General features: G+C 29.2%; 1 protein-coding gene across 2 annotated transcripts; it reads left to right on the top strand.

The window, feature by feature from the left end:
* The first annotated feature begins 427 nt into the window (after positions 1-427).
* On the top strand, positions 428-6,836 carry LOC101496781 (uncharacterized). Of its 2 annotated transcripts, none has more exons than XM_004503560.4 (12): positions 428-990; positions 1,531-1,694; positions 1,817-1,894; positions 2,262-2,341; positions 2,690-2,774; positions 3,519-3,938; positions 4,331-4,438; positions 5,228-5,295; positions 5,444-5,531; positions 5,652-5,723; positions 5,810-5,863; positions 6,434-6,836. In XM_004503560.4, the coding sequence occupies exons 1-12, from the start codon at positions 579-581 to the stop codon at positions 6,512-6,514; spliced, it is 1,710 nt and encodes a 569-aa protein (XP_004503617.1). In that variant the 5' UTR covers positions 428-578; the 3' UTR covers positions 6,515-6,836. The 2 variants fall into 2 exon arrangements, with proteins under 2 accessions (XP_004503617.1, XP_004503618.1); XM_004503561.4 differs by having other exon boundaries at positions 824-990; positions 1,611-1,694.
* Positions 6,837-13,873: the final 7,037 nt, after the last annotated feature.

The raw sequence follows: 13,873 nt of genomic DNA, 5'->3' as shown, positions 1-13,873 counted from the left end.
TTGAGTTTCAATGTTTTTTTTTTTTTGCTTAGATAAGACAAGAAGGAAACAAAAGATTTCATAATGTAGGGGGAGGTTTACGAATAGATTATAGATGCTAGCATTCATATTGGGTAAATTATCAGTATAATAAATTTTCTCTCAAGATTATGAATAAGAACAAAACCCCAATCTCTGGTAAGAAACTTTAATGGATTAAAGTGAGTTTGTAATATTTGGAGAATTAAATGCGATAGTGGATGTATTAATATGATTGGACCTTTGAGTTAGCATCATCGGGGGTATAGCTCATATGGTAGAGCGCTCGCTTCGCATGCGATAGGCACGGGGTTCGATTCCCCGCACCTCCATTAATTTTGATTTATGTATTTTTAATAATTAAAAAAATGTAGTTTATCCATCTCTGATTCTGTATTATCGTCTTCTTCTCTAGCCACCACAAAAACTCACTCAACTACCTATCGTTTCTCCTCTGTCACAAACAATGCAATCTCATATTATTATCATCATCATCACAGCGCCATAGAAAGAAAGATAGAACAAAATTCAATTCATAATAACTGCATTTGATTTCTACTATGATTCTAAACGTATCCACTCCTTCCTTCTCTCGCTTACTTCCTCTCCATTCTTCTTCTTTTGCTCTGTTGAAACTATCTGAAACCTATTCCAACCACACTGCAACCACCAATCCCCTTCTCTTGTTCCCCTCAAAACCACCGAGGTTCCTCAACGTCAAAGCTTCTATCAGCGAAAGCCAAAATGAAACCTCCAATTCCAACCTATTGGATCAACAGCTTCTTCTCCGACTTGCCGCCGCCGCCAAAGACGCTGACGAAGCATTGCAGATAATCGCCGATAATTCTTCCACTAACGCCGGCGTCGTTTCCAATTCTGATTGTTGCACTATTATATCCGCTGCTCTTGATCGGAATAATCCCCAACTTGCTTTGTCCGTTTTCTATGCCATGCGCTCCACTTTTCATGAAGGTTATTTTTTCTCCATTATTTATTTATTTATTTAGTTATTTCACCAGTTTAGTAAATTACATGTAGATATAAGTGTGTTTATGAATATAACACTGTTTGACGTAAAAAAAACAACTCTGATCGGATAAACAACTTAATTAAGTGCATATAAATAAGCTATTTGATAACAAAGGTTAAACTCTTTTAATATAAGTTGATTCATAAACTATAGTTGAGAGTTTATGGAAATTACTTATGGACATGTCATAAATGGTTTCCACAATTCCAAACAGTCTCACAAGTGCTTTATCTAGTAGATAAGGTGAAATAAGTCAATCCAAAAAGACTTCAGCGAAAGATAAAATAAAATTAAACTGTTGTTTTATATAAACTATATGTTGTTTTTATAAAGTCAAACAGTTTATGAACATATGATAACTGATAAGCTGTTTTTATAAAGTTACTTATGTTTAGATAACTTCAAATAAGTCAATCTAAATATGCCCTTAGTCATTAAAATTTGAATATGATGATGTGTGTGTTTGTGTATACTGCAACCAGTTGGTGAGAGTGGTTCTTTAGTAGTTGAGAGATGGAAGTGGTCAAGGCCAAATGCACGTGTTTATACATTGTTGATTCAGGGTTTGGCGTCTTCTTTGAGGGTTTCTGATGCTCTTAGCGTGATTAAATATATCTGTGAGGTGGGCGTGTCTCCTTCTGAGGAGGTACGATTTAAGAATTGTCAATTTCATGTTTCCTTTCATTTCACGGCGCTGCATATTGTGAAGGAGGTTGCAAAAATTGGACTTGTTTTCTAACAATTTTTGACTCATGGAATTGTTTGCAGGTCCCCTTTGGGAAGATAGTTAGGTGTCCTAGTTGTCAGATAGCTGTTGCAGTTGCACAGCCACAGCAAGGTATTCAGGTATTTATTCCCTTCCCTATACCCAACATTAATTATTTTTTAGTTTGACTTTCCTATGTAATAATTTACTGAGTTCAATTTCGGGCAAGATCTTTGAATTCTGTTATTTATTATCTCTGAATCCTTGGAACAAGTTGAGTATGGTGAGCTTGTCCTTCAATTTCCAATTAGTGCAAAAGTAAATTGTGTATTCCTCCCCCTCCCATTGTGCCTACATAATTAGTTTGTCCTTCAAGATTGTGTAGCTTGTCCTTCAAGATTGATATTCAGTTTGTGCAGAACTTGGAATAAGTTGTTTTAATAAAGTGTGAAGTATTTTCTGTCATGGTAATAATTATAAATGAGGATGTAAATGTTTCCTCTGCAGATAGTGTCTTGTGCAAAATGTCGCTACCAATACGAACTTGTTTCGGGAAACATAGTCGGTATTCAATCAGAAGAAATCAGGTTGGTTAGTCATTTCATTCACTATTTGATTTTCTTTCATCTAAGCATAATAAAAAAATCCAAACTATTTAAGTTTGATTGGCATGCTAGTATGCTTTTCAACGATTTTTTTTCTTTTAATTAGAGTGGCATATTAAGTATTAACTCACTTTTGAGTTTGCATTATTCTATGAATCTTATGTTTGTCATGTGAAGCATCATAACTAATTTGCTCGAGTATTTGCCCTCTTTCCCCCCCTTTTTTGTGTAACCAATGTTTTATCTTTTCTTAATATCTCAATGTGTATGTGTACGGTGTTGATCATGGAGTATTCACTTTTTCTAAGGATCTCCTCCTGCCGAACGCAGCATGGACGTTACAGCATGGGAAAAGGGGTTAAGATTCCTGAAATTGATGAAGCAAAGCATTCCTTCTGCTGTTCACTCTATTGTGGTATATATATACTTCCCTCATCTTTGACATTTGATTTGTGAGGTTGTTTTCTGATTATATAATCATGCAGGAGTTTTAATCGAGGACCTGTATATGAGTTGAGTATAACTTGGTTAGTTGTGAGAAGTCAGTGAAGCAATAAATACCTATTGGTGAATTAGCATTTCCAGACGCTCTACCTTTTGAGTTCTACAAATACATGCCATCTTCCTAGTAGTAGAATTTTTTTCTGCAAAAATAATTACGACTTTTCAGATGGTATTTTTATATGCCTATATTGAGTCCTGCTGCTCAATGTTAGAAATACTAAATCTGTTATATCACCCCAGACAGCCTGTCTCACAGAGGACCTCAGTTGGAGAGGTACCTGTACTGGGCAAAGGTTTCATTCCCAGCTTTTAAGTCATTTTAACATTGCTTTTGTGTTTATTTATTTTGTACAATGTTGTCAGCAAGTAGTCACTTTCTTGCTTTTGTATGATTCCTAGTTCCCCACCTTCATTTATCCTTTCAATCTGGTGTTTTGTTCTATGAGTACATATATGTTGGCGACTTGGCGTGTTAATTTTTTTTTATCAATTTGAAAATGGGCTGAGATATGAGAAACTAAACTAGTGCTTCATTATTAGGTTTTGTCTATATTAATTTGTTGCTGAAATAACCTCATGTCAATTGCTGATATCTTTATAATGTCTCACTTTCATTACCTCTTTACACCTTTTTCTTTCTTTTTGTGCAATTTAGGTGCAGACACCTTCTGGTATGGCTCGTACTCACAGATTTGCAACTGAGACAGTAGACCTGCCAGCACAAGAAGGCGAAAGGGTAACTGTTGCTGTGGCAGCTCCATCAAATGTATATAGAAAGCTAGGGCCCTTTAAAGTCAGTTCAAGGACCCCAGATTTCTATCCTGGTGAGGCTATGTGCATAACAAACCACAAAGATGGACGGGAATCACGCCTTGTAAGAGCCCCTAGAAAAGATGAAAGTTCATCATTACTTAAACCCTCCATCCTCTTTCCACTTCTTGCTTTGTTTGCCACCGGTGATGCTGCCTCTGGATTTATTGACCCCAGCCTGCCTCAATTCCTATCAGTTGTTGCAGTTTCATCACTTGCTGTTGGCTCTGCATTGAATTCCTTTGTTTTACCCCAGTTTAATCAGGTACTATAGTTAATTCATCACTTCTTTTCCCATTGAGGGATTCTAATTTATCTTCTCTTCATCCAACTTACATTTGCTTCTCAAAAGAAGCAATCTTCTGTTGACAATGCATTATAATTTTATTTTCCTCTCAAAAATTAACTTTGAAGATATAGTTATTTGTTCTGTATCACTTTCAGTAATTAAAACTTCCTATTCACAACAGAAGGGTTTCTTTCATTACTGCACATCCATGAATGCAGGCATTTAAAAGAAAGAAAGAAAGTGATTCTTATAATTCCTCTCCGATAATGACTTGCTGCCTCCTTTATTCACTGTTCACACAGGAAACAAATGTGGATCCCAAAAAAATAAGACATACTAAGTTCATATACATTTGTTTATGATTACAGCTTCCGCAAGGGTCGGTGGAAGTAATTGCTATCAAACAGCGTCTTTTATCTCAATATGACGTGCTTCAGTCTCGCATCAATGACCTAAAAGAAGCTGCTGAAAAAGAGGTGTGCATTTTGCATGATTTGTAATTAGCATGGTGATGTTCAACCTTTATTTACTTATTTTTGGGGAAGGAAGCGGTTACATTTCCTGTGTGACATTTTTAGCAGTTTATCTATCCTAATGTTCAACCTTTTATATATCTCAAACACAAGTTATTCTTTTGGAGAAATTCACAAGTTCATTAAGGGAGAAGTGCTTCATCTCATATGTGCATTCTATCTAATAAATTCTCTCTGTGATAGAGTTCCTTTTAATACAAGAATGTTACATTGTTGAAGACAAAAATAAAAAAGCTTTTAATATAGTCCTTTATGTGACAACTAACATACACTAATAAATGATAATATGCGTACATAATCCACTCTTAACTACCCAGCATTTACACATAAATGTTGCTCCATATACCTTCCTTACTAGGAGGAAAAGAAAGAAAGACATAATGTCATATGGGGGTCAAATTTGTATGAAATGTGATGCATAATGCTGCTGTTAGTGCTCTAGATTAAAATTAGCCTGATTGAAATGAATGCAGAATATGTTAACAATTGAAATGAAGTATTTGAATTGTATGTAATAACCTAATTGTTGGTTGCTGATAGAAAAACTTTAAAATGTCATTATCCTTAGGAAATTATTAGAGCAAAATTGAGTGGTTTTATATCTTATTTCCCATAACGAGAGAGTAAGATTGTATGAGAATAGTTTTTGAAGATAATAGTTTCTTTCCTCTCTTTCTATTGAAACATACCTGTAGTTCGAGTTTTATAATTTGATTAATTTATTTTTTGTAGGTTTGGATGTTAGCCCGGATGTGCCAACTTGAGAATAAAATTTCAGCTGTTGGAGAACCTTCTTATCGGTCAATTGCTATAACATCATAAATCTTTGTTTCTAGTATATGTGATGAAATAATATTTTTCTCTGATGTCCTCAAGTTTCGTTAATTGTCTGGCTCCTCGTACTTTGGCCTTGTCTGAAGTTACCATTATCAATTTATTCATATCTAGGACTCGAAGAAGTAAAGTCAAAAGGGTCCGAGAGAGCCTGCAAAACTCCCTCCGCGGACGAATTGAATTGATAGCTAGCTATGCTAGGGTATGTTTTCTTCAAAAAGTGTGAACTTCCTTAGAAATACCAAAAAATTAAATAGTTCGCCTGGTTGCTTTTGTATATTGATTTAAATCACTAAATGAGTATTGAGTGTTCTTTGGTCAGATTTCCTCAATGATTGAAATTGAAGTGGAGATGGAAACTGATGTTCTTGCTGCTGAAACTACTACTGATGTGGTAAACCACTTAATCATATTTTCTTGTGTCATGAAATCTCGCTATAAAAGTCTGATTACTTAGCTGAGAGTGTCCTTGTTTTGCAGGATGGTATCACAGAACAGATAGAGCAAATCATGGAACTTGAAAAATTAGAGGAGGTATATTCTCCTAAAATGCAAGCCTTTTATCTGGCGTTGCTGTCATGAACATGGCCAATTTCTTTCACCAGATCTTGCAAAATAATTTCTACCAAAATTTTAATAAATTTCGTACACTCTACCTAGCGGAAAGCCAACTAAACAACTTATGTTCTTGATTTTTTTTTTTTTATCTGAGATTCTGAATGTCTAGCCAAGAAATTAAAGATATCTCTCCTTAATACCCCTGATTTAACTATTACAGTTTCTCCTCAGACTTGTTCACCAGTTATGATGGATGGATAATCTTCCCTTCAATAAGATTTTAAAATCAAATCTATTCCATCTGAACACAGGGCTTGTCTTTACGGAAATCGATATTCTCCATTGTCTCTATTATTAATGTATCACTATTGATTTATATTTCCAAAATTATAAAAATGGAGAAAATGAGCAGTGGAGAGGATCCATTCGCTGTATTTTTCAAGATTTCTAATATGATAGTAACAATTTAATCCATATAAGCCTTACAGTAAGAGGCCATTGCTTTGTGTTGTAATAGAAAATGTATCCTTTTACTTTTCTATGCAGAGATGGAAAATGCAAGCAGAAGCAAATGATGAGGCCGAAAGACTTCTTAGTTCCCAGCCTGTGCCTTTGGACGAAGTTTAAAGATTTATGGATGCATCTGATTCACTGCTGCATCATTAGTTGAAACCCCACTTCCCTGCTCAATGATCTGTTCTTGACTGAGCAAAAGAGCAGCTTCCAGTCACCTCCACCTTTTTAGCGGGCATATTTTAAAATTTTGGTATCTTAGAACAATTGCCATCATTATGTCTCAAGAAGGACTGCCTTGTATATATGCTAAAAAATATGGCCATGTGTGAATTAACATTAGTCAATTATTCAAAATGTGTCCATTGAATTGTTAATACCTCAAATATGGAAGTTATATATTATATAATGATAACACTTGACCTATTGCTAGACATCGGATTGGATTTTTTACGTGAACGATCCCATGATAATAGGTTGTGCTATTGAGAAGTTGATACTCATCTAATAATAAATTTGATTTCTCATTAGGTAATTTGCACACTGAAAACATAGCTATCAGGGTAGTTTCTTCCTACGTTCGCAGCAGGTTGATACGTGTGGTATGTTTTGGGATGTCGTTTGGAAATTGCCTGTGTGATTCAAGGTATAAAGCTTTCTCTGGCATGCTGCATTTGTGAATAGGTGAATGCTCGTGAGTTTAATTTGAGGCAGTCTGCCACAAGGTTGAGCTTCTTTGAGTGGTTTTTCTATCTTTGTGAGGAGCTGGATTCATGCAGAGCTCTTTGTTTGGCATGATAGTGTGGAGCTTGTGGACAAAAGAGTAACATCCAGTTATGGAAATAACAGGTTGAATCACCATCAGAAGTACAAAGTATGGCAAATCATATTTCAGAAGAGTGGCATCCAGCAAGGACCTGCATGTCATGCATCCAAACACAGGTGCAATTTTTTGGTGTAAGCCTTCACAAGGTAGCTAGCTATAAATGCATATAGTAAACAACGATTATGATCTTTTAATGTATAAAGCAGTATTGTCTTGGAATATATTAATATTACAAAAAATATTTTCAAATCAAATGTGTTTTTATTAGTTAATTTGGTTTTTAAATGTGTCTGTTTTTGATTAATCAGTTTGTGTTTTTTATTTATGAATTTTAGTTGTATAGTTATCGCAGATATCATCTCTCATTGTAAAGAGATCACTTTATTACCAAACTCAAAGTTTAACTAGACTCCAGCTACTAGTTTAACTTTTCTTTTAGAAGAACTATTAAATTTGATAGTCTTCGTACTTTTTATTAGGTCTTTGATTGTGATTGTTGAAGTTATTTGCTAAAATAATTTTAGTTAGACCTCACCTTTCTTTTGGTATTATGAAGTTACAGATAAAAAATTGTTGAAATTATTCCTCAGTGAAATGCACGAAGTTTGTTTTAATGAAAAGTTAATATTTTTTATAAAAAAAATTAAAATGAATTACAATATCAACCTATCAATAAATTATATTCATAAAAAATAAAACATTAGTATGAAATAAAATTAACATAATTAAATACATCTTGTCATAAAAACATAATTAAATATATGGTATCTCTATACGTTATTAGGTAGGATGCCCCAAATTGGATTATCTTTTTTGGATTTACCACCGTCGCCAGCGTTGGTCAAAATTTCATGCAATAATTACTGCTCATTGGTTTTGTTTTTATTCCCTTCTGTGGCCGTCCTTGTTTGTTGTTTCGTTTTATATTCTTAATAAGGAGAGATTGAACTAGAACACAACACTTCATTTTCTTCCATGTTCTCTTATGATTGATTACTAACTAAAGGAATCAAAGAGAAGGTCCTACATCCATAAAATTGGGGGTTTCAATGCGTTGCTATATTGCTATTGTACTAATTGTTGTTGGGGAGTTTGGGATAGTTACCTTGGTCATCTCTTTTTTATATATTGAATTTCTTTTATATGTTTAATATTTAACTCATTCATATTTTATATATAATAGGTTTAATTTGTAATTAGGTTTTTGATACCATTTGTTGAAAAATTCAAAAATAAAGGAATAATATTAGACTAAACACGGATCACATGAGATTTTAACGTCCTATCTCAAATTAAAGTTTTAAAACACTAAATATATAAATTATTATTTTATATATTAGATATTTATTTCATATATAATCAATATGAAACTAAAATACTATCATAATAGAAGTGGGTGAACTCAAAGAAACTAATGGCTGGTGAATTGTGATGATGATTGTAAAGTGCAACTCCAATGAGGTAATTCAAAAGGCATGTCATTATCATAGTTTTTAGCAAAATCATAAAATGACAAATCTCAGCGCTACATGGTACAAACATGTGATAATATATTTAATGCTAAATTACATCTATGGTCCCTTAACTTAATTTCAGATAATGTTTTAGTCTTTTATTTTATTTTTTTCTCGATTTAGTCCTTTATTCCTAACAATATCAAATAAAGTATGAAAATATGAGTTTATTTGAAGATTTGCGTTACGAATTTAATGAAATTTATATTATATTGAAGAATATAACTAATTTTATGAGTTTTGATTGAATTTTTTTTTGGAATTTTTATATAAAAAAGGATATCATTGTTGAAATTTTAAAACATAAAATATCAAATTGTCACTTAAAATTAAAATAAATGACCAAGTCGGGAAACAAAAAAAAGATAAAGGACTAAAATGTTACCTGAAATTAAGTTAAAGGACCACGAATGTAATTTAGCATATATTTAAAAATGAGAGGATAATTAAAATACTTATATATGTGTGTGAAGTGTATGCAAATCTATTGTCACATTTTGTGAGACAGACCACTAGCTTCTATTATTTGGTCTAATAGTAAAAAAATAGGTGTTGAATTTGCAAGTTGCATGTTTGATTTATATTGGTGTCTGCTATTAAAAAGAGACTAATGTAAATTATTTTATTTTTTTTATAAATATTTATTGAATTTAAAAAGTTTTTTTTACGTTAGACTGATGCATCATTTTATCACTTTAAATTGAATATATATATAAAAAAAATATTAGATGTTATTAACTTTTTTTTATTCAACTTTTATTTATATTTGAGACGGAAGGAAGTGATTATTCTTTTAAATATTTGGATAAATATTTATTTAATAAGATATATTAATTGTTAGAGATAAATTTTCATATACAAGAAATAGAAAGAAATTTACATCGTTGATAAGTGGCAAATTCCCTATTTTTAAATATATTTCTTAGACACTTATTAACTTAGGTTTAATAGAAGAAGAAAAATATGGTTTTTCCTCAAGTTTTGTACATATTTCGATATATGTCAATTTAATCACGAGAATTGTAGTTTATACATATTTTCATGCTTTCATAAGATTATGAAAAATCAAGGATTGAAAAGCACAAATGAAAGCAACAAAAATCAATGGGAACCCAAAATAAGGAACTAAAATAGAGAAAATTCGCTAAGCCAAGTCCGTGAGCGAGCAAAATTAAGGCGCCTTAGAGTCGGTTTACGAAACTAGCAACATATTCATGATAAAAATAAAAATAAAAGCTTAATTGCAGTAATAATTATAGATACGATGATTGTGTTAATATTTGTGTTTCAATAACACAATTATTAAGTAAGTAGTTATTGATTAGGAGTTCGATCTATGAATCATTTTACGTTGGATTTTGATATTTTTTTAAATATAAAATATCAAAGGTTTGTTAGAAGTTAATTAAACGAAATAATTTAAATTATATATTATAAAAAACAAAAAATAAAAACTTTTTAGATATATCAGATCATTCGTTTAAATAAGTATGAATAAATTACTATTATATTATATTTTCTACTTTGTATATAAATAAATCATACCATTGCAGATTTTTTTGTTGTAATTTTAGCAAATTATAATATAAAATTATAATTTCTAAAATATCATATTAAATCATAATGTAATTTAATTTTATTAATATATTAACTCATTAATTTTTCTAAAAAAATAAATAAATTATTTATTTGTTGACGTTACTATGAAGTATATGCCTTGTTGACGTTATTATGAAGTATATGCCTTTAAGTATGATAACAACTAAAAGGATATAAAATTAATTTAATAGTTAAGAATATGAATTATGACATAATATGATATAGAAATGGTCAATATAATAGCAAAATAATTAAATCGTTACCTATAAAATAGCAAAATAATTAAATCCGTCATCAGTAATAAAATACTAACAATATTAATAACATTTATTATCATTAGCGAAAATAAAAACTACACAATGGATAGAAATGGTCAATTTGGGTTGCATTTGGACAAGTGAATTACGTAAGCGTCTGTTTAGGCTTTTGCCATTTTTCGCCAACAATTCAGTTAATTGAACTTGAAACGCAAAGTGTACATTATAACACAAATATGTGCCACTAATTTAGGGAACACAGCTGTTGTTTCTTTCTTCAGTCTTACCATTTTATGGAAAAGTACATTAGTAATTTGGAGTCTTGTCAAATACTCCATTGATCCAAAAATATAAATATAAACAAAAATATGTTCAAAAAAGTTTATATACTTTTAATTTATTTTTGTTTATATTTTAAAAGAAATACCAATTGATTTGTTTTTTCAAAAAGGTATATTGTCGTTTAAATATTTTTCAAATTTTGTTTTAATCTTAAAAATCGAGTTTCTAATAAAAATAAAATGTATTTTTAATAATTAAAAAAGGGAAAAATAAATTTTTAGTCTTTATAAAATTTTAAAATTTATTTTACTATTTATAAAAAATAATTAACTTTTTAATCTTTAAAATATTTTCTATTCTCTATTTTAAAATATTTTTATAAAAAAATGATAGTTTTAGTCCTTAAAAATAAAAATAAAAATTAAAATTAAAAGTAAATAAATATTTTAAGAACTAAACTTGAAAAATCATAAACTTTTAGGAGCTAAAGATATATTAAACTAAAAAAAATCACCTTCATTTTATTATATTATTAAAAAATAATTAGGATCTTCAATAATTGAAGGTTTTGAGGGTCCTCTGTTAAACGCCTGAATATTTTGATCCACTGTGTGCCCTGTTAACCAACTGAAACTAATGAACAATGATAAATGTATTATTGTTTTTGAAATAAATTATTGATAAAAGAAAAGTGCATAAAAGTAATTGTTAAAAAAACCAAAAGAAATAATCAATTATATAAAATGGTAGACTAGACTTGTATAACTAATAAGAAGAATACACTAAACTTATAACGCCAAAGAGAAAAACAAATGACTAGTATAATTTAGTGTTTGTTTACTTTGTAAAAATGCTTTCTATTTCTATTTTTTAAAATTTATGTTAATTTTAACATGTTAATAAGTAAGATCAGATGTGAGACTTACGAAATAAATTATTGTAGTGAAAAAAATTAATCGATACTAAGAGATAATATACTCTTAGAAATAATAAAAACAATAATTTTATTATTTTTAAAAATACAAATAATTGTTTACTTCATGAATTTCATATATTATTTATTAACAAATAAAATTAATACTAATTTTAAAAAATTAAAATTAAAATTGTTTTACTATTGACTAACCAATTAGTGTAATTAAGTAGTGTATCAAATATAATGTGATTTTGCGACAAATAATCTTTTTTATTTTCAATTAATGAAATTTAACAAAAAAAAAATAATGTAAAAAACGAACAAAAAATGTTATTTTCAGTGCAATTTGTTTTAGCTAAGAATGTTTTGTCGAGAAAAAAGAATCATACCTCAACTATTTGATAAAAAAAATCATACCTCAATTTTATATCACATTAATAAATTATTCCACCCCGAGTAAAAAAATCAATTATTTAGTTTTTTTCTTTAGCTTTTCTATTTTTTGGAGAAGAAATGTAGTAATATCCAATTTAATCTGAAAATAAGTAAATATTAATTAACAATCATAGTAATTAATCAATATTAAAACTGAACTTTATTAAATAACTTGCATTTAATTAATTTTATTGACCACTTAAATTTAATAACTTAGTTCAATTAATCTGTCTCAAAAAATTAATGCTCAAAAGAATAATTCAAAATATATATAAAAAATAAAATATGCAAAATATTAAGATTTTATTTTACAAGTTCAAAAGAAACAATGTTTGGATACACATGTAACCACTCAAATTAGTTAATTGAAAATATAACATCTCGAAGTAATAATTTTATTCATAATAGTAACCACTCAACTAACAAACAAAAACTCCACCTAGAGAGTGTAACTGTCATCAACATGTTTATGATTAACCAATCATTGATCTAAAACATTTGTCCAAAAAAAATATGTTAACATTATATAACCAATGAATCATGCTCGTTGCACCCAAAAGAGAAAGAATCAAATTAGAAAATAGAAACACCAGTGACTGCCGTGGAAAGAATAAGGAAAAACTCAAAGACGAATCAGGAACACACACACTGGAAATCCACATGGATGATCTGTAGCATTCAACAATAAATAATAAATAAATAAAATTTAAATATGTTTTCGATTTTTACAAATATATAATATTGTTACTTAGTCTTTATAAGATATATTTTGCTTTAGTATGTATAAATATGCATTTATTATTGATAATCATTAGTATTTTATTTTTAGTTGGTGTAAATTTTTTCATTTTATTTTTATAAAAATTATTTTAGTCAATTTTCATTAATGTTATCAGAGAATTGTAAATGTTAATTATTTTATAAATGTTTAACGAATCAAAAAATATTTCTCTATCTTAAATTGCGATATAATCTTGTCACACTAATACAAAAAGAATAATTTTAGTCAACAAGTTAAAATAAAAAATTCTATATATTATAAAATATATTTTAATATAAATAAAATTTACTGATTAAAATAAAATAACAAAGATAAAAACAAAAAGTCTATAATATTTTAAATGTGACATGTAACATCAACCATTAAATATGTAATTATTGATTGATAAAAATTACAATTATAAAATAAAATAATACAATAAACAATTTATATTAATTATTCTTTTTCTCAAGTCTATATTTGCATAAATTAAAAACTAAAAAAATAAAGAGTTGTGCACTGGAAATATAAAATAATTTTATATTAAAATCTAATAATAATATTTATCTGTGATATTATATTACTTTACCTCACTTTTATGATAAGATACAATAAAATGGATAAGTATTTAAAGGAAAAAATCCGAAAAAGAAGAAAGAAAGGAAAATATATATTTAATTTAAGGGTACAAAAATATATTGAGAAAGAAAGAAAGCAAAATTAATGTTTAGTCGAAAACGTCGTGGCGCGTAACAAACTCGCTTTTTTCCCATTGACATCTATAAAAACACAGCCCCTACTTTTTCTCTGTTTCATTTCTAATTTCAAAGCTATATCGTTACCGTTTTCACATTCATTCGTTATCATCTTTTTTTTCTCTCTTT

The sequence above is a fragment of the Cicer arietinum genome, chromosome 6 (assembly GCF_000331145.2).
Source record: "Cicer arietinum cultivar CDC Frontier isolate Library 1 chromosome 6, Cicar.CDCFrontier_v2.0, whole genome shotgun sequence".
NCBI lineage: Eukaryota > Viridiplantae > Streptophyta > Magnoliopsida > Fabales > Fabaceae > Cicer > Cicer arietinum.
Note: the sequence above shows the minus strand (reverse complement) of the source record. Positions and strands in the feature narration are given on the sequence as shown.